The sequence below is a fragment of the Carassius gibelio genome, chromosome A9 (genome assembly GCF_023724105.1).
Source record: "Carassius gibelio isolate Cgi1373 ecotype wild population from Czech Republic chromosome A9, carGib1.2-hapl.c, whole genome shotgun sequence".
Classification (NCBI taxonomy): domain Eukaryota; kingdom Metazoa; phylum Chordata; class Actinopteri; order Cypriniformes; family Cyprinidae; genus Carassius; species Carassius gibelio.
The window spans coordinates 4,149,017-4,170,750 of NC_068379.1; the positions used below are offsets into that span (position 1 = coordinate 4,149,017).

The following is a 21,734-nucleotide window of genomic DNA, read 5'->3' on the forward strand; positions in this document are numbered from 1 at the left end:
TAACACAAGCTCATGTTGCGTATTTAATTATGTGTGTTTATATGTAAAATTATATTGATGCCTCATGACAGGCGATTATATGATGTATGATATTATACCTTATATTGTAGAATAGTATCCTGATATTATATATGACTGACTTAAAACAATGTTTTGCATTCACTGCTTTCATATTCTCATTCAGTTTACAGTTTGATGTAGCCCTATCCAATTAAACAATACATGATTAGGTTTCAGGACATTTTATTTGACTTTATGTACTACTCAGTAAACAAATTTGGACCAGATTTGGCATGCGTCTGGCACAGCTGCATCTATCCGGAACTGGCATACAGCATGTGGGCCAAACATGGCCCGGGTTTGGTAGAGATGGCACTGGGTTAAAAACGGCACCCAAGACATGGGCCAGATGTCAAATATAGATATGTGGGCCACATAAGTATAGCCGATCTTGACCCACATTTAAAATCCATTTCAAATATTTTTGATTCAAATTTTATATTTTTGATAAAACTGTAATTGTTTGATTTCAGTTCCTGCACATTGCTAAATAACTACTTAGACCACATTTTTTTTATGCCATGTCCTGTACACCAGTGCACTTTTCATAATTTAAAATTTTTCCACTGTAATTTCTATGAGATATATGATTAAATCCTGCATTCAATATTATATTGTATTATAATATTCAAAGTTACTCTATGATAATTTCCGTTACCAGTTGGTTAATTAAGATGATCACAAATTGAAGATATATGTGATTGGAGAGATTAAATATATTTGAGAAATGATAGAAACGTGTTGCCATTTATGACAGATATTTCTAGAAACACAGCTTCCGCATGAATCAGTGGATTAGTGTCAGTTAGCCCAATTTGCGCCAATCAGGATTTCAAAATCCCGGAAATGCGAAGCTGACCTATCAGAGCGAAATTGGCCGAAAGGCGCAATTATCAAATGCAGTGCTTCATGGGATTGTAGTTTTTTTTACCCAGTTGGCTTTAACACACATAGTCTCGTACTTTTGTATTTTTTACAAATGTTCAAATATTTTTTATTTCGGATCGAATATTGTACACGTTGTGATTCAAGTTTTAGCTGGTTGTTATGATTCATGGTTTATAACGCTTTAAATCAACAAATCTCCAAAGAGGAAAAGTGAATGAAAATACTCCCGGAACCAGTAGGTCGAAAAAGTGGGCGGGCGCTTCAGTCTTGCACAGACTTCAGAAACGGTCAAGCACTGAACCGGGATTTCGGGGAAAAAAACGGGAACCGCTGTGTCCATTTTGTTTTACTGTCTTTGCGGGGAAAGCCAGCAGAGTTGGTAAGTGAAAACTTGTATCATTAAAGTTTAATTAAGTACATAAAAGGACTTTAGTAAAGCTTTAATTAATTGATGTGTGAACATGCTATCGAAACTGTTCTAATTATAATTTGCACGCCAATTGTTTAAACGCAGTTTTAAATACAATAAACTAACATGTCCTAAAAGTCAGTCATTGTCTTATGTCACTTAAATGTAATCATCTTTGGCAGATGATGCAAGTTAGGGTTGCATGTTATGATATTTGTGGTTGGAACAAATTTCTGTAAAACTATATAGTACGGGCCAAGAGTTTGGAAAGATTGCTGTTTTTAATGTTTTTGAAAGAAGTTTTTTCTGCTCATCAATCCTGCATTTATTTGATTAAAAATATTTTTATTACTCAAGTCTATCACATGATCTTTTAAAAATCATATTATGTGTTGGGTGTTGGGAACAGTTCTGCTGCCTAATATATTTGCTGAATAAAAGGTTAAAAATAACTGCATTTATAAAAATAAAAATCTTCTTTACGATCACGTTTTAGCAATTTAACACATCCTTGCTGAATAAGATATTTATTTATTTCAAAAATAGAAAGAAAAAAAATACTGGCCCCAAATTACTGACCAGTAGTGTATATTGTTGTTACAAAAGATTTATATTTTGAAAACATTTGCTTCTTTTTTTATTTTTATGTTATTTTACTTTTTAATCATTAAAGTATCCTAAAAAAGTATCACATGTTCTGGAAAAATATTAAGCAGCAGAACTGTTCCCAACTTTGATAATGAATCATCATATTAGAATGATTTCTAAAGGATCATCTGATAGACTCGAGTAATGATCCTGAATATTCAGCTTTGCATCAGAGAAATAAGTAATAATTTAAAGTATAATAAATTGAAAACCAATTATTTTTAAATTGTAATAATATATCACAATATTACATTTATTTTCTGTATTTCTGATCAAATAAATGCAAGCTTGATGAGCAGAAGAAACTTCTTTCAAAAACATTAAAAATAGTAATGTGTCCAAACTTTTGGCCCATACTGTATATTAAATGTTAAAATAAAATTGTTCAACCAATATTTTAGAATTTGTCATGTTGAAATTGAGTAAATGCTCGAAAAAGGGGTATTGTTCTTTTATTCTACTTCACTTTGAATATAATAAGTAATAATATGTTTTTTAAATGAACTAAAAAATTTGTAATTAGGCATCAAAAATATTCAGTATACTGCATCCTCAATACAATCTATGTATTGAGTTTTAATGATGATTAATTGTTTTTAATTAGTGGTTTTAGTTAATCATCAAACTGCTAATCATTTCATTGTTAAAGCTAGTTTGCTTTCGCGATTACAACTGTATTGTTACTGTATTGTGAATTTTTTTTCAGAATGCAAGCAGAGGCTGAAAAAAACATATCTTTTTCTGGTATTTCATTATAGTCTATTAAAAACAAAATAATATGTATTTTTTATTTTTAGGAGGAAGAACAAAAAGGATTCTGTAAAGTCACAGTATGGATAAGGTATGGAAGTACAATGATAGGAGCAATTCCAGAAGAAGGGCACTAAAACTAGTCAGTGAATTGATTGACGATGTGGAACATAGGGAGGGGGAGGTGGAGGACGATTCTGAGTTAAGTGTTTGTGTTGATGCTTCGGGGGAATCAGACATGGAAATTAGTGATGAAGGAAGTGACCATCAGAATATTGAAGCAGATGTTGAGGATAAGGAAGTACATGAAGAGGCTGCAGCTTCTGTTGAGGACCAGTCTGATCTTCAAGATCCTTGTTGTCAGAGAGATTTGCAGTGTTCACTAGTAGATTGGGCAATTGAATTTGGAATTTCATTAATTGCTTTGTCAGCACTTCTTACCATTCTCAAAGTCCATCATTCCTCTCTGCCTAAGGATGGAAGAACGTTGCTGAAAACAAAAACAAGATACAACATTAGGAGTATAGCTGGTGGTGTGTTTCATTATTGTGGAATTCTGAATTCATTTAGGAAAATCCTTGATAGCGTTTGGCATACTGTGGCAGACAAACATGTCTTCAAGCTACAGTTGAATTTTGATGGACTACCACTCTTCAAGAGTACTAGTACACAGTTTTGGCCGATTCTTGGTTTGCTGCAAGGTCACACTAAGGCACCAGTGTTGATTGGACTTTTTTGTGGTACTTCAAAGCCAAATTCTTTGGCTGATTATCTTCATGATCTGGTTCACGAGCTAAAAATGTTGAGGGATGGGTTTCTGTTCAAGCAGAAAACATTCTTTTTGAATGTTGTTTCAGTTATGTGCGATACCCCTGCCCGAGCCTTCATCAGAGGTGTGAAGTCACACACTGCATATCATGGATGTGACAAGTGTCATCAAACAGGTGTCTGGAAATCAAATCGAATGACATTTCCTGAGGTGAATGCAAAGCGCAGAACTGATGAGAGTTTTAGGCAAGCAACTGATGAAGAACACCACATTCAGCACTCACCTCTTACAGACATTGGCATTGACATGGTCACTTGTTTCCCTCACGATTACATGCACTTGGTTTGTCTGGGTGTAATGCGGCGTCTTTTAGACTTGTGGATCAGCACCATCGGTCCCTTGCACTGTCGCATATCATCCATTCAAGCTTCCATGGTGTCAGATAGACTTCTTGCACTGAGAAGTTACATTCCAAGTGAGTTTGCTCGAAGGCCTCGGGCACTGGCAGATCGATGTAGGTGGAAAGCAACAGAGCTACGCCAATTTTTGTTATACACTGGTCCAGTTGTGCTGAATGGTGTTTTACAGACTCAAATCTATGACAACTTCATGCTTTTGTCTGTAGCTGTGTACATTTTGGCAAGTCCAGAATTTTGTATGGAGATGAATGACTTTGCAAATACTCTGTTGCGTTCATTTGTTGAACACTTTGGCCAGCTTTATGGTGAAGAGTTTTTGGTTTATAATATTCATGGGCTGGTGCACCTCAGTGAAGATGTCAAAATCCATGGCAATCTAGATCTAATATCAGGATTTCCCTTTGAAAATTTCTTAGGAAAACTCAAAAAACTGGTACGAGGGCCATGCAATCCTTTGACTCAGGTGATGCGTAGATTGTCAGAGATAGAAAATAGCAACTACAGTTGTGATGTAGAAGAGGCAATTCAAAAATTGGATAAAGAACATACGGATGGGCCAGTACCAGAGTGCTTCTCGCAACAAGCTCATCAATTTAAAGTTCTCGCGATTGATGATGTAGTTGTGAAGCTCAATGAGAGAGATTCTTGTGTCAGAATTGACAATAAGTTGGTTTTAGTCCAAAACATTGTTGAGGATAAAGGTGCAGTATACCTTGTGGGCAAAGAATATAAACAGGTGGAACACTTCTTTAAATATCCTATTGATTCAAAAGAGTTGGGAATTTATGTGGCTTCCAACCTCTCCACAAATGTCAAGCTGCAGAAGTATGTGAGATTGCCATTCCGAAACAAATTTGTTGTTGTTCCACTCCTGCATCAAGAGAAATAACTCTGAAGATGCTTGTGTATAATAGTTGGCTAAGGAATATCATTCTTGTCTCTTTAGATGTTTCACATTGTTGTCTTTGACAAGACAAATGAGGTTGAAGTTGTGCCTTCAGTCTGGATTAAAAATGGAGAGTGCATGTGGCCTCCAAATAAGATAGATATAACAAAAGCTGTGAAATCACAGGAGAGTCCTGGAGATGACTGGAAGCCCCATAAGGCCAGAATTATTTTCACGTCACGTGAGTTGTTTTGCCACCACTTTCTTCAAATTGAATAGTTATAAAAAGTTAAAAGTAATAAATAATAGTTAAAATCACAGTTTTACTTTGTAAATTAATTTTTGTGATGCTGTTTTTCCAGATGACTACAAGGAAGCTAGACGCAAACTACCACTTGCTGTTGATCACACAGACATTGATCAGACCGATGGAGGAGACTCACCAATTACATTTCAAAGAAAAATAATGTAGGTTTGGTTTTGGTTTGTTTGTTTAATGTTTTGCACCACATTTACAAATAAAAGCCTATCTTGAAATTGATAAATGTGATGTTAGACCCAAGAACATTCTTTTCCCTGGAGAAGACGACGACGATGATAATGCGATGGAAGAGCACCTGAAAGAACCAAAATCAAGAAAAGGGTAGGAAGCTTCTGCTTTTTATAATGATAATGTATTTTATCACAGCAGATAAATGACATTTATGTACTTTTAAGCAGAAGGTATTCTATACCCGATGCTCCGAAAATTGCTAGACATGCCAACAAATTAGACCCAGGAAAGCCAAACTGCCCTAAGATCTTCCACAGTACTCTTGCCCTCCACAATGATGAGATGGAAGGAATTAAAGCAACAAAGTCCAAAAAAAAGTAAGAAACATCAGCCATTTTAAATTACAGTGCATTTTATCCCAGCTGTTAAATGACTAAGATGTTTTGTACTTTGCAGGAGGTATGCCTTACCTAATGCTCCAGTGATCTCTAGGGAACAGATTTCTCCTGCAGTAGACAACCTCCACCTTAGTGGCCAAGGCAGAACTGACCTTCATTCACGCGATCATAGCAGTCCTGATGTTAGCCTACATGGCCAAAGCAGTCCTCACCTTCGTCCACATGGCCAAAAGAGTCCCAATCTTCTCCCAAGTTGCTACAGTCCTGACTTGTATGCAGATTGCCACAGCACTCCTGAGATCCACTCAAGTCAGCAGAGCAGCATTGCTATGTTATCATCGGGCTGGAATTTTCTCTCCGAGAGTTGTACATTAAGTAAATCAAGCACTGAGACCCTTTTAAGCCAAGCCAACGTTGAGGTCAGAAGACCAGCCCATAAAAGTAAAGAGATCCATAAAAAAAAGCACTCCGAACCTTCGCCGCTCCCTCAGCCACACCAGACCACGGACATCGAGCAAACATCCAGTCACCAAATTTGTGAGTATATTAGTGTTTAGCCCTTTTCACACAGGGAATGCACTGATAGTGTGTCATGGGATTAGCCTCAGGATTGTCTGATTTTGCTTAATTCACATTGCCAGTGATTTTCCGCAATCTGTGCTAGAGATGTGCAATAGTGATCGAGTACTCGAGTACTCGGCTGTGACAGCGATGATCAATCATGAAAACGATGATCGTGGGAAAAAATTCTGATTAGTTACAGCAACACTTTGGGTGGCACCATGAGCTCTTATTGTTTAGCTTGCAACAGCATGAGGTTCAAAGTATAGACATGAGAAGAGAGAAATGCATGGTTTCGAATTCACATAGTGATGTCTGGGTTGGCTACATCTAATTAATCTAATATAGGATGCATTGGCATATTAACATTTATTAACATGCTGAATGCACTGAATATTACATGTTTAGTTTCATTTTCTAGTGTACTGCCCGACAATGATTGAGTTATTTGAGCCAGTCATATTGCTCTCTCTCTCTCTGTTGCGTCTCTCACTCTCTTTCGCTAGTGCATAACTTAGTTCACTGGCATATGCATCCTTTTGTACAGATACAAGTTGTAATGTTAAAGTCAATGTTATCATAATCATAATCTAACTGTTATAATCATGTGTTCATCTTTGATAGACATGTTTGCATGTCATATTTTTATATTAACATTCATTTTCTTAACAGATTTTTATTATCTCCATTACGGCATTGTCCCTCCCCTGCACAAGCCCCTCCCCCTGAGTACTCGATTAATCCATTTTGAAACCTATCGATGATTGAAATTGCCAAAAATGCCCATCCCTGATCTGTGCATGCTCACAGTCATCTGCACAAAACACTTCCTCTATAAAATTGATAGCTATTTAGTGCTCCCTTGCTTGCTGTGTCAAATGTGAATGCATGTGTAATGTTGCTTATTAAATAATGACAACACCAATAGTGTTTTGGTATATAATTGCAATTTATAGGTTTCTGAATTAAAATTTTGTTTAAATGTAGACATTTTATGTTTTCTATAGGTGTCTGGCAAGTAAAATTTGGACAACAAAAAAACCTAATCTGCCTGTCTTTCTCTTTTTTCCTCTTAGTTCTTCTTCGTAATATATTAACAAAACAGGAGATGCTTATGGACCAAATGCGAATTATCATGAAGACCCTCCAGTGTATGCAATCAAGTCAGGAGACAGAGATAGGCCTAGATCGAAATTTGTTGCCTCTCAAAGATCTCACTTCTCTACAGAGCATGGAGGGCAATCTGCGGAGTACTCCTGACCTCCATAAGCAATTGGTATGTGAGCATTTCTTTTAATAACATTAAATCCTAGTTGGCTGGCTTTTATTTTCTAAATAAGTTTCTTTTTCTCTCATTAGCTTTAAGCAAAGCCATGAAAGCCCACACAATAATGAACACTGGATGTTCTGATCACACTGTTGTAATCATATTGTTTGTAAAAACTATGACTAGATGTTGTATGGGGCACACAGCGGATCCGTTTGCATTGTTCTGCATGTTTATAAAAATGTATAGGGTTAATGGTTCATAAAAGAAAAAAAGAAAAGAAAACATTGGTACAGTGAAACGTGAAGATTTGGATTTTATTGGATATGTAGCCTGAACCTAGCTGCCAGTTGTTTAGCATTGGCTGACTCATGAGCTTCCCCATTACATAACAGAAGTCATCTATAGCGATGCTCATCTTTTGTTCAGCCCAATAGTCAAACTGCTTTCCATTGTGTAAGACTATATATATATATATATATATATATATATATATATATATATATATATATATATATATATATATATATGCAACATGTTTTTGTTGTGATAATGACATCTGAACTGATTATAATGGTTCAAAGTTTTCAGCACAAGGTGAAAAATAAGGTGGATACTGCTGATAATTTCAAACTTCTTTTCGACACTGAACGAACAAAAAACTTATCCATTCTTACAGGGCCTTAATGAGAGCCATCTTCCTTAATTAATTTGCATCTCTGCTCTCCTTTTTCCCACAGTAAAATGGCAGTGACGCACAAAGGGAAATGGTTTACACTAGATTAGCCATAAATTGTAATGTGTGAGCACCTAGACAGTTTCTCGTGAGCACACAATATATATATATTTTTTTTTAAGAGAATTTTTGGACCAATTTCAACTATAATAATCTTTGTATTTAGTGATTGAAATTCTAAAATATTAAACCACTGCTTAAAACTAATTACATAAATGATTTCAGGTAAACACTCTGGCTCTTAAAGGTGGGGCGGACGTGCAGGAGTCTGTTTGGAGAATCATGCATGGTCTGTTTACCAACTCCTTGGCGAGGAAAGTTAACATGAGAGGATTGAATGGAAAGATTAGCTTCCTACGCCTACAGATACGAGATGTTGTGATTGGTAAGTTGCCATTTATTCCCAATATGTAAGGAGAGAAACTATTTCCTTATGAAATCAATTCCTCGCAACACGCATGACATCCAACAAAACAATAAACTTTCTAATCTGACAGGAAGATTTGGGAGAAAGACCATTTGCTCATCTGTCCCTGCACCCATCCTTAAAGGAACACTCCACTTTTTTTGAAAATAGGCTAATTTTTGAAAATAGGCTAATAAACTTCCCTAGAGTTAAAAAGTTGAGTTTTACCGTTTTCAAATCCATTCAGCCGATCTCCGGGTCTGGTAGCAGCACTTTATAATAGTTCATTTAAATGGAACCATAATCAGAACCGGAAAATTTCAAGCAATACGCAACCCTACTTATGATCCGTATACTGTAATATGTTGAATTTTGACATTGCCAACCTTTAAATTAAGTTGACAATAAGTAATAAACAGTATTGAGTTGTTGAGTATTTAAAAGTATTATGATCACCATGTATTCTCTGAGTAAGTTACAGAACTGGCGAGTTTGTGTCTGTGCGTTCACTGTTCACAGAGTTCAAATATCTATATATATATATATATATATATAAATAAACATGATATTGAATGATCTTTCACCTGAAGTAGACAAGTCAGAATTTGAATTTAAATCTGGGTTCAGGTTTTGTTGTAATATTGCATTTGATTCAATATCCACATTACCTGATGATGCATAAGTTAATTCTAAATCATGTGTGCTTGTGTTTTTCAGCGGCTGTGAGACGTAACCGTCTAACATCCGATGCCACAGAGAAAGACATTGATTCCACCGTTAAAAGATGGCTGTATCTGGCCCCAGACAGAGATGGTGGACGGAAAGAAAGGATGAAGAGCAAAGTGCTTAAGGACAATATGACTGGTTAACAGGATTCAGGCTTGGATGTTCAAAAGCTCTGTCGAGAGTTCAAATTGTTCAGTGACAGAATTACTGTTTCAGAGTCATTTGAAGAGTACTGCTTGTTCCTAGCCATAAACGTGGACATAAAAAGTGTTTTGTGAAGTGAAACTTGTTGATGAAACATGTTCTAGTGTTATATGTTTAGTGAATCTTGTTCGTGACCAGAAACATGGATGTTCAAGCATTAAGCAAAGCAATGAAACTTGATGATCAAGTACCACTTAAAGTGAAACATCATAAACCAAAAAAACAGCACTTGTTTTATTTTTGTTTTTATTTATTTTTAGCTGAACTGACAGAGGAGTGTCATTTTAGAGAGGAGTTTGTACAACGGAAAAATGTCATGATGAAAAAACAGATGCCAATGCTTTGATGTTTAACACAATTAAATATTTGTTCAGAATACTGTCTTGATGTGACTATTTATCTGGGAGGGGTGTGTAAGTGGCTTGGTTATGGTGGTGTTGAGGCTGACGTGGAATCTAGTCCAGAGTATTGGAGTTATGGGTAATTAACTTGGCCGAGACTTGGTCCAGTTATGGCCCATGTATGGCCTTTGTTTGGAATCCAGACCTGGTCCACACTAGGACCGTCATTCATTGCGGTATGTGGGCCAAGTCTTGTGGGCCAGAGCTGGGCCACAGAAAAATTGGATCATGCTCAGCTGTGGCTCAGTTTTGGGCTTTCTGGTTAAAGACTGGTGTTGATATGGTTTACTTAAGGTTATGTTTTGATTCCAATGTTATATTTCGATCTGGCCCAGTTCTGGGCCAGTTATGGGTAATTAACTTGGCTGAGACTTGGTCCAGTTATGGCCCATGTATGGCTTTTATCTGGAATCCAGACCTGGTCCACACTAGGACCGTCATTCATTGCGGTATGTGGGCCAAGCAAAAGCTGGTTGTGTGGGCCGGAGCTGGGCCAGAGAAAATTTGCTATGTGGGGTGTAGTGATGGGGACACTATACTGTCAACAAGCAGAGATTTTAATCCGAGGTCCTGACTCTCTGTGGTCATTAAAAATCCTAGGATGTCTTTCGAAGAGGTGTGATCTCGGCATCCTGGCTAAATTCGCCCATTGGCCTCCGACCATCATGGCCCCTTGACAATCCCCAAATCTACTGATTGGCTTCATCACTCTGTCTCCTCTCCATCAATAAGCTGGTGTGTGGTGGGCATTGTGGCAAAATATGGCTGCCATCCCATCAACCAGGTGGATGCTGCACACTGATGGTGGATTAGGAGATACCCCCTGACAATGTAAAGCACTTTGAGTGCCTAAAAAAGCGCTATATAAATGTAAGGAATTCTTATTATTATTATTAAGAACTGGACAGTTGCCCAGTGGTCCTAAAGTACTATTTTCAGCAGTGGCGTGTCCACAAGGTAAAATGAGCTTTGCCACCCCAGTTGCCACCCCAAAGCAGCCTATGGGATCAAAGTGCATTGAGAGCTGACCAGCGTGATTTTGTCTGAAGAGGTTTTTTTTTTTTTTTTTGAAAGTCAGAGACTTCTGGTTTCCACTCGCTCTCCGTGGAGAGTGCTCCATTACCGCTCAATCAGTAACACAATTAATGGTGTAACTATAGCCATTCTAGTTCTGCCAAGGATTGTACTGCGCGTACACACACACATACAGGCACATAACAGATTACTCACACACAGAAACAAAAATATTATCAAAGCGGAGTCGTGGCCTAGTGGTTAGAGAGTTTGACTCCTTACCCTATGGCTGTGGGTTTGAATCTCGGGCCGGCAATACCACTATTTAGGTGCCTAAGGCATCGAACCCACAACTGCTCCCTGGGCGCCGTGGCATAAATAGCTGCCCACTGTGTATGTGTTCACTGCTCTGTGTGTGTGCACTTTGGATGGGTTAATGTCATGTCATTGTGATTTATCAATAAAATGCTTTGAAACAGAAAAGTTATAGCGAAAATGTCTTTGTGTTTTGAAGTAATCAAAAGAACATAACACATTCATTTTTTATTATCATCATCATCTTTATATTACTAATGGTTAGAGAGCCGGAATAGTTACCTGAAGGTTGCAGGTTCGAGTCTCGATGCTGGCAGGAGTTGTAGGTGGGAGGGAGTGAATAAACAGTGCTCTCTTCCTACCTCAATACCCGGGTCATTATACGAAAACGTGCCATTTTGTGTCCCTCAGGAAAAAAAAAAAAAGCTCTGTAAATCTTAATAAAACATAAAACAAATAAAATATTTTATTAATTTAGTTTACATAATGTCTCATAATATAAGAATAAATTATTTTCTGTTTCTTTTGTTTTTAAAGGATTTTAATCACATTTTTGTGCAAAGCATCTTGAAGAAATGTTCAAAATGGCCCGTCCCTCAGTATGATTTTTCTACTTCTACTTGCTATCAAGGCCAAAAAAGTGAAACTATCATAAAAAAAAAACATATACTTGTATAAAGCCTTAAGTGTCAGTTCATTAGTCATAAATGGATTTTATTCTTAATGAGTCAAATAAAATAAAATAAAAACACACAATTTAGTCGGGTCCATAGGTTCTCGTCAACCCTGTTACTTTTTATGAAAACACCTCTTTAAAGACAATGGACTGTTCCAAAAGTTGCATCAGGTCCAGGAAGTGACATCATCTGACTTTCATGAAGTTGATGGTAGAAGACAGTAAGTGTTCTCTTCTTTTTAATGAATTTTCTTTGAGTTATGTAATGTCTGAAAGACAGGGACACGCTCATTGTGTCAGCACTGTTATCAGAAAAACATACGTTCAAAAGTTATTTGTACATATTTTAAAATGTACATATATGATAACATTTAAGCCTCTCATTAAGGCATGTAATGTGGTGTCATTACCTATACCTCATGGCTAGTAATGGCCGCCAGTAACCTTTTTCATCAACCCTGTTACCGTCAACCCTGTAACCATTCCAGGGTATGAAGGTTAACGCAAGTACGCTTTTGTGTGTCTTACCCATATTGTATACTCAAGAAGGGTTAAATCAAGGGCAACTGTACTTGGTACGTCTATATTTGAAGAAATTGCCTCTCATCCAAGGGGGTTCTTCATTTCTAAATGACTGATGGGGAGTGCCAGGTATTTAACCTCTGTGGGGTTGTCACCCCTGAGCCAACCCTTCTTGGATTACTATGACCTGAATGACTGAGAATTTTAACAGACGTACTTTTCTTACAAATAATATACATAATATGCATGATTTTACAGTTTTCATCCCTAAAAATCATGTTTTTTTATTTATTCTACTGATAGGTAGGCTAAAATGTGTTGAGGTTACTGATCTATACTGATACACACAAGTGAATTGGGTTTTATATATGTGCTTTATAAACCAAAAGTCATTATTATTTTTATTATGAGAAGTCAATAAATTAACAAGCTTTTCAGTTTGCATTTGGGATACTGTCCATACATGCACTCCATCCAAACAGTTTGAAAAAGTTTTATTGTCAATAAATAAATCAAACTTGTGTGGTTATTTGAGGGCATGTGAACTACTTACATTTACAGTATGCTACACAATCATAAATAATCAGGGCTGGGGAGTAACTAAATACTTGTAACGGTGTTACGTATTTAAGATACAAAATATGAGTAACTGTATTTCGTTATAATTACATTTTAAATAAGGGGTAATCAGATTACAGTTACATATTAAAACTATTTTAGATTACCAATGATTACTTTTATTTTGATGTCATTTATTAATTTAATATTTAAGTTTGGGGATTTCAACCAATACCGTGACACCTGCGAAAAACAAAAAAACTGTGCGCAGCAGCTGTTCATTTAGCAACTCCTAGTGAGCGTGCATACATGCTCATCACAACACAAACATTCTCCTAGAAATCACACTCTGCATTCAGTCAACAGATCCATATGGAGCATGCATGAAATAAAGGTTTATGAAGTCAAACAATAGCTTTATGTGCTTTAAAGATGAACTTGAATTCTTTATTCATTCGAAACGTTCAGTATCATCTTTGGCTCGGTAATGCAAGTTCACGATCCAATTCGTGAACAGATGATTCTTATGAGTGAATCTTTTAAAATAATAATTTCCTTTATTTATTTATTTATTTATTTATTTATTTATTTATTTAACGAAACCAGTGTGGAAACCAATGCTTCACTAACTGGATAGATCTGGGTCAGGGTATATTCTGGCAAACCGTTTACCAATGTTTCGCAATTGGCAAAGCAAACTGTGATACACACCACTATCAACACACGATGGGTAACTCTGTGTTTTCTCAGCACTATATCATAGAAAGTACGAGGTTTGAGAAGTAGAAGGAGGGGCAACAATTAAAACATTTTAAAGTTAAAGTTCATGCAAACAGATAAGTTTAGGTTTTTCATCATTTTTATGCTAAAATATCCCAATAGAGCTGTCTACAAAAAATGCTGATTAGTCATGTTGAATTAATCATACAACCATAACTGTAATTCAAACAATCAGTATAACCAATACGGTAACTGTTGTCAACCCTGTTACTTGTATAATATTCTAATATAATTGTAAAAATGTAAATAAAAATGTAATCAATTAATTGTAAATATTTAGTAAAAGAGGCTAATAATCCACTCAAAATTAAATTGAGGTGTTTCATTTTTGTTTCCATACATTTTTCTTAAAACAGAAGATGCTGGGAGAGTGTCATTTGGAAATGAACGTATTCATCCACTTAAAAAAATAAAACTTTCAATATTCTCAATTCACAAAAACTCTTAATGTGACAAGGGGGGTATATCTTCCACAATATATCAGATTTGTTCTATACATGTAATCAAAACCTTTTCAAAAAGTAATTAATATGTTGGTAACAGGATTGACCAAAAACACATTTAAATTGGTTATATGAAAAGATACAAAAAATAAGATGAGCCTGAGATGGCATGGCACATTTTCCCGATAGGTAAGAATCTACTTCATCCAAAAAGGGGCTTAAAGATTTTCAAAACAGTACTTTGAAAATCAAACATTAAAAGTGGGAAATGGCACGTTTTCGTATAATGACCCACCCATGGCTGAAGTGCCCTTGAGCACGGCACTGAACCCCCAGTTGCTCCCCGGGCGCTGGATATGGCTGCCCACTGCTCCGGGTGTGTGTTTACTTCTCATTGCTGTGTGTGTGCACTTAGATGAGTTAAATGCAGAGCACCAATTCTGAGTATGGGCAACCATACTTGGCAAATGTCACGACTTTCACTTTGACGTGCACAGGGGCGGATATTCAAATTTTTGGTTATGGATGATAAAAATGTCTCCACAATCTGCTTTTGAAGAAATATCGTGCTGCAGCACACATTCTATCAGCTGCTGTTCTGGCACCACAGAATTAATATACTACGATATTTAATAATTTAATAATCCTGGTTTAAATTATGAAAACGAGGAGCGTGACACACTACATGGAAACCATAGTGCAGTTTTCATGATTGAAAGATGATTTGCACATTTTCATGACTAATCAGAATCACGTAAACCATTGTTCTTTGTCATAAAATGGGTGCTTAACTCCTGAAAAGTTCACATCTAAAAATCGCAGTACTCAACATAGTCGTTAAAGAGCCAGTAAGATGATAATTCTAAGCTTCCTATCACTGTTTATAAGTCCTGTACATTAAATCCATCCAAGGTTAAAAAACATTGTCATTTTGTAAAAATATCATTTTAAAATTACCTCAATTCTCAGAGATCCCCAAACGGTTTGCGCGAAGCTGTTCAAAAGATTCAGTTTCCTTAAACCCCACCTTTCGATAGCATACTGTGTTCTGATTGGTCAACTGACATAGTCAGGTTTGATTGGTTGTTCCGCACACAACTTCATGGTAAACATTAGCATCTTTTTGGGGTGAATTGTGTCTTATTACTCTCATCGCGAAGCAAGCAGTAAAATAAAAAAACTTGAACAGTCTCACTGCTTTTTCTTCTGTGTGGGTGTATTCAAGCTGCGCGCTTCAGTTTGAATCTGAATAGCGCGTTCAGCGCGGGGGCGTGGTCACATTAGATATAATGAAGGGAGACGTGAAAAACGGACATCGCGTTGATTTCATATGGATTACTTTATCACAGAATATCTGTTAGCAGCACTTATTTAGTTTTAAAAAAGACATGTCAAGCTTTCTATAGATATCTCTCTCATGTCTCTTCTTTGAGAATTCACGGGTCAGCGCAGAGAAAGGCTGCAGACAGCACACATACTGATGAGACGCTCGGGAGAAAACAAACACATAAGGTCAGAGTTCCGTTTCTCTCAAGACGGTAGGCGGAGATTATTATGCAAAGTGTTCTAGTGACGTAGAGATGGGCAAAAGATTTGAAATCTATAACGACTCATTTCAGCATTCAGAGTCGACTCCTTACTTTAGAAGCCAATAACTTTATAAATAGTTTACTTTTTGGTTTAATTACTTTGCACATTGTTTACACTGATGGATAGCTACATCATACACTGTAATACAGGTAATTTTTGATTTCCCATCTGTGTGGCTCTTTAAATAAACTTAGAAAATTTGACATGTTAGTTATTTGGATATAATCAACCAAACTGGATTTCAAAACTTGACCAAATAAATTTTTTACATTTATTTTAATTATATAGTGCATTTTATCTACAAAATTTCAAATTTTGGGGCAAATAAATAAAAAATACAGAGATTAAGAATGTTTATATTCAAGTTCATGTGTGCATTAAAAAACATTCAGCTTTTACTTTTGTTATTAAAAACATTTTTTGAATGAATGAGCAACCTTTTTGAAAATCGTTTATGTTTCAGTGACGACGTACTTTCAGAGTCGCTTTAACGCGAAACAGGAAACTCATGAATATTCACGTATGCTCCGCCCACCTTCACCGAAAATCTCAGAAACCGAATATTTCAGAACACCGGCTTCGAGTATGAATGAAACACACACTGCAGGAGAGTTTAGCTCTCCGTGATGTTCATATCGCCTCCTGGGTCCGAATAAAATATCAGGTCATGCGCCGACTATCCTGTCTCTTTGAGTTTAAATCTGTATTTATTCATACCAGCTCTTGAAAACCTCTATGCGAACACATTTGACTGAAAATGTAATCTACGCCCCTGTTTACGTTATTCAATTCAATTCAAGTATATTTGTATAGCGCTTTTTACAAAACAAATCGTTACAAGTTTACGTTACCAAAGTCCCTTCTGGACACTGTCTCTGTATTCTAGAAATGGGAACTTTATGTACCACTTAGGAGCAAAATGACTAGACTTGCCGTTTATTTTGCGCGAAAACTGGCGTGAATGCAATATTACTCCTTGAATGGGTAAGAGCAGGTGGTTTATCAAGTGTGGATAAATCAGCTGGTATGTTGCTTTTCTCGACGATTAGCCCGGGTTGATGTTGATGTTTCAGGTTATGTTCTTGTTTTTTGTTTTTTTTTAATTAAAGATGTCTTTTTCGACAAACTCCTCTTGTGTCATGCGTGTTAAAAGTTAGCAGAAGTAAACTCATCTTCCCACTCCCCGACAATACGCGTTTGGCTAAACAGTACTAATAAGCTTATTGATTGGCTGTTGCAGTAAGGCAATTATATGAAAAGGTTTTCGCTCTACAGTAGTTATTTTTTTATGAAACTTCTTGTACGTGTTTAAGTGTTCAGTATGTCACATATGCATGATTTCTGCTTTCCCACATAAATTTTTTTTTGTCTGTTCTGATTGGGTGGGCCAGCCGTCAGTTTGAGTGGGCCAGTGCCACCCTGGCCCTTATGTAGCCTCGCCCCTGATATAAATATGAGAATAATGTAACTACTGAAAGGCAGTAAAATGATGAAGGTATCTTTATTGAAAAGCAAACAAATCTTGCATAAAAAGGTCAGCGGACAAAGAATTGGGGAGGAAATAAAAATCAACGTTATCACACCTCAACAGGAGAGACTAGGGCAAGGTTTGGGATTGAATGTCGTTTTCAAGAAAGGACATTTTAAAACCGTCCGGAGCGTTCTCTATCTCTTGACCTCCGTCTCTCTCGTTCTCTTCCACCTCCTCCTCCACCACCACCTCCTCCTCCGCCTCTATTGCGTTCTCTTGAGCGAGAACGGCGTTCACGGGACCGTGAACGGGAGCGATGCCTGTGTAGAACAGAGAACAAGTTTACTTATCCATTCAAAACCAGTCCATTTATACACTACCTTTCAAACATTTGGAATCAGTAAACTTACTTTTGAACTTTCTATTCATCAAAAAATCCTGAACATCAGTTTCCACAAAATATAAACTGTTTGGAAAAATGCTAATAGCAGGGCTCAACGATAAGCATTTTTACTTGCATAGTGGTTTACATTTTTACTTGCCTTGCCACAAAAAAAAAGAAAAAATGTATATTCCAACATTTTAAATTAAATTTAAGAACAGTTAATTCTAACAAATCTCAATTCTAACTCCACAGCAAGAACTCCTAGCTTAACAAACAAAGTTCATAAATTATTAAAGTCAAGTGAACAGCCGTTAAGTAAGAGCAAATGATCAAATTACAAGCAATAGCACATAATAACTAGAACAAACCACTATGCTTTAGGTTTGAATGTGTTCAGATACTGCGGTTTTTATTATTATTTTTATTTATATTATTTACATTAAGGACTTTAAGAGCCAGTGCATGGATCAAATAGAATTATACACATCCGACTTCTTTCTCAGCTGTTTAAGCTCACTTAAGACATAACCCATCATTTTCGAGGATACTCGTCAAAATGGGTATTTTGACATACTTTTGAATGCATTTGTCCATTCAAGCACAAGACAATGTGGAAAGAAACACAAACACAAGGCTTGGACGATGCCTGACACAGCTCTATGTGTGTGCGCTGTGCATGCAGAACACACTGAATGGCTCTGATTTCTGAAGTGTCATGTGATACTGAAGAATCTAGTAATGCTGCTGAAAACTTAGCTTTGCAACACAGGAATAAATTGCATTCTAAAATAGAAAAGTTATTTTAAATTCTAATATTATATCACAATGTCTACTGTATTGTATTATTTCCAAGCAGCTCTACACAAGTCTCCTCTAACAATCGTTATGCTTTTGATGAGTTGGAAATCAGACAGACCTCTTCCTCCTGCGGCCATACAGTTCTCTTCTGAGTTCCCTTGAGATTGGCTTCAGGTGCATGAAGTTGCAGAAGCCTCCTCGAGTGCACTCTCTGTGGGAACACACAAGTACTGCAGTCAGTCACAGAGAAACCAGTGGAAAGCAGTTTAAGAAAACACAACACTATTTCAGTACACACCTTCACCTGAATCAACAAATCATGTGCAACGGGACAGTTGCTCAGGCTTAGGCACTAGGTATCAGTAAACATCAATTAGAAGAGGGAAGAGAGGTAAACATTTAGCTGTGGGAATGCAGCATTACAGTGTGTGGGAAGGGAAGATGTGCAGCACTCTCTGATGCTTATTCAGTCACTTACCCCATTTCATACTGTCGACAACAGGCCTCTCTGAAATCAGTGACCGGTGAGAGCTCAGCGTGGATGGGCTGGCCATTAAACCAGCGGTTATTCAAGTTAATCACCGCTTTCTCTGCATCTTCTTCACGGCGAAACTACACACACAAAAAGCTAAGTTTTAGTTGTTTCTCTGCATTAAGTGGTGTTAAGCACAAAGACGAATTGAACCATGATGAAACAGCCTCAAGCTGATTAATGCTTGTATACAATGGTGGCAAAACCAAAAAGATAACAAAACTTTTTCCACAAATTACATTTCTGCACTTATCATACAATTTTATCCAAAGCGACTTACAGTGCATTAAGGCTAAACATTTTTTTTTAACAGTATGCATTATTTACTTTTACAAATTACTTTTAATTATAATATCATATAGATATGAGATGCCAAAAAATATAGTACCAAATAACACTAGCAATAACAAATTGGCATACACAACTGTTAAAATGTTGAAATACATTTAACTGTTGAATCACAAATTCTGAGTTTGAAGTTTATTACGAATTCAACAAATACAAAGTTTTAAATAGTAAATTAAACTAACAAATTGTTATTACAATGTAAATACATTGAACATTCTCTCACCTTCACATAGACATTTCCCACCAAGTGATCTCCTAAATTATCACACACGTTCATTTCCTCAACTTCTCCATATTTCTCCTCCATCTCAGTGAAGACCTCCTGTAAACAATGAATTTAAAGCAACACTGAAGCATGAAATCATGCGATTTGTGGTTTTTAACTAAAAACTGATGCAACAAACAGGACCAAACTATGTGGCCTGTATATGTCATACATGTATATGTTTGAATGGTAGGGCCGAGGTTATATCCACAGTAGTCATTTTTGACAATGACTGCCTGAAAGAATTTTTCCTCTATACAGCAACACCTAGCCTATGAAATAATGTAGATGATGCATAATACAAATGTCCATGGTTTTAATTTTGAAAAGACCATTTTGAGTTTCCCCAATACTCCCACTGTTTCTCTGATTTTGTGTAATGGCTTGAATCACAGTTATATTAAGGTTGTTTTGGACACAACCTTTCTTCCTCACCGTTTCCCCAGTCCACCTAACCTAACTTACCTCAAAGAACTCATCATAGTGTTCCTGCATCTCCACATCACTGACAGCATCTGGTGAGAGAGAGAAGACGCAGACAGTAACGAGACAGTGACTCCTGGACGCTGTGTGTTTCTGTGAGCTTCGAGCTGTGTTCACACGAGCTGAGCGATACTTACTGATGCCATCCGCGGACTGGGCTGTGTTCTGTGGGTTCCGGTAAATGTTCAATAGAGCAATGGTCTGAAACACAAATCCAATGCGAATTACATTTAAGATCTAACGTTAACAGAAAGGTTACGAATTGGTCCATAAGAGGATCTCTGGTGTGATACCTGACTGAAAGTCGGCTTGTTGTGGAGTCTCGAGCAACGATCTCCATGGCGACACGCTCCGATTTTAAAGTAGAAAGAGCAGTTAACCCTGATGGAGAGAAGAGAGGATCAAAACACACAGCGACACAATGAATGAAACGAAATGGAGTCACGGCGAGGCTGAGGAAAAAGACAAAATAATAATAATAATAATAAAAGATAATAATATAGCGATTGTTCAGCATATGAAAGCTCCGCGCTGTGATGCCAATATTTAGTAGTGTTATTGTTTCACCAAACGCGAGGATGGCACACAGGTCAGACGATGAACAGGCGATGCATGAGAGAGAGAATACTAATAGTCTTATATTCTACTTACCCGTTATCACCGGTTTGTAACCATACAAACGCTTGTTGAGAATAATCAAACGCGAGCAATATTTCATGATTATTTCAATTACTTACTTGTCTTTTTCTGTGCCGAAAATCGACGCCAAGTATTCGGCCATTTTGAAAAAAAAAAAGAATGGGTGGGAGGCTTTTCTTCTGCTGGAGGAGGCGCTGAACAGGACGAGAGCGAGTGCTGCCCCCTCGCGTGGTGACGCGCTAACAGCAGGACCAACACAAAGGACGGAAATCACGTCAGCTGAAATACGCGCGGATTCCATAGAGGCTGATTCATAAAGGAAATAATAACAGACTTAAGTGTTTCTCAAACGGAAGACTGCTTAACTTAACCGAGGCAGCGTTGCCAAATTAGCGCAAAAAGAGGAAACCATAGATGCCTAGCAGTACACATATCACATGAATTAATTTAGCTGTTCAATTTAATGATAATAATTTTTCATTTATCATACTCTTTGGGTCATTCCTGGTATGCGGTAACATTTTGGCTTCATAAGTGTTAGAAAAAAAGTTACATGATTTTTATGTTTTTTTTTTTATTTATTTTTGCATTCTACCAAAATGGTGACATGTTTAACTATTAGAAATGGATTTTGTTTTGTTTTTTACCTCAAAGAACAAGTTTTGTACCAGTACGGGAGCTTAAGGGGTTCTTGCACAGTATCTATCTATCTATATATCTATATCTATATATATATCTATATCTATATCTATATATATATAGATATATATATATATATATATATATATATATATATATATATATATAGACCAAAAGATTGGACACACCTTCTCATTCAAAGAGTTTTCTTTATTTTCATGACTTTGAAAACTGTATATTCACACTGAAGGCATC

The 21,734-nt window shown here is 36.7% G+C and overlaps 2 protein-coding genes across 4 annotated transcripts; one reads left to right on the forward strand and one right to left on the reverse strand.

Moving 5' to 3' along the window:
• The first annotated feature begins 1,136 nt into the window (after positions 1-1,136).
• On the forward strand, positions 1,137-9,996 carry LOC128019466 (uncharacterized). 2 transcript variants are annotated; one of them, XM_052605457.1, is made up of 10 exons: positions 1,137-1,327; positions 2,803-2,846; positions 4,890-5,070; positions 5,192-5,297; positions 5,386-5,472; positions 5,547-5,699; positions 5,779-6,257; positions 7,358-7,557; positions 8,510-8,669; positions 9,408-9,996. In XM_052605457.1, exons 2-10 carry the CDS (start codon positions 2,838-2,840, stop codon positions 9,557-9,559), a joined length of 1,527 nt encoding a protein of 508 aa, XP_052461417.1. In that variant the 5' UTR covers positions 1,137-1,327; positions 2,803-2,837; the 3' UTR covers positions 9,560-9,996. The 2 variants fall into 2 exon arrangements, with proteins under 2 accessions (XP_052461417.1, XP_052461418.1); XM_052605458.1 differs by having other exon boundaries at positions 5,550-5,699.
• A 7,405-nt stretch (positions 9,997-17,401) lies between these two features.
• LOC128019467 (splicing factor U2AF 35 kDa subunit-like protein) lies at positions 17,402-21,102 on the reverse strand. 2 transcript variants are annotated; one of them, XM_052605461.1, is made up of 8 exons: positions 20,939-21,102; positions 20,495-20,582; positions 20,339-20,402; positions 20,184-20,230; positions 19,677-19,775; positions 19,052-19,185; positions 18,692-18,784; positions 17,402-17,710 (listed from the first exon to the last, which is right to left on the reverse strand). In XM_052605461.1, exons 1-8 carry the CDS (start codon positions 20,980-20,982, stop codon positions 17,563-17,565), a joined length of 717 nt encoding a protein of 238 aa, XP_052461421.1. In that variant the 5' UTR covers positions 20,983-21,102; the 3' UTR covers positions 17,402-17,562. The 2 variants fall into 2 exon arrangements, with proteins under 2 accessions (XP_052461421.1, XP_052461420.1); XM_052605460.1 differs by having other exon boundaries at positions 20,184-20,233.
• Positions 21,103-21,734: the final 632 nt, after the last annotated feature.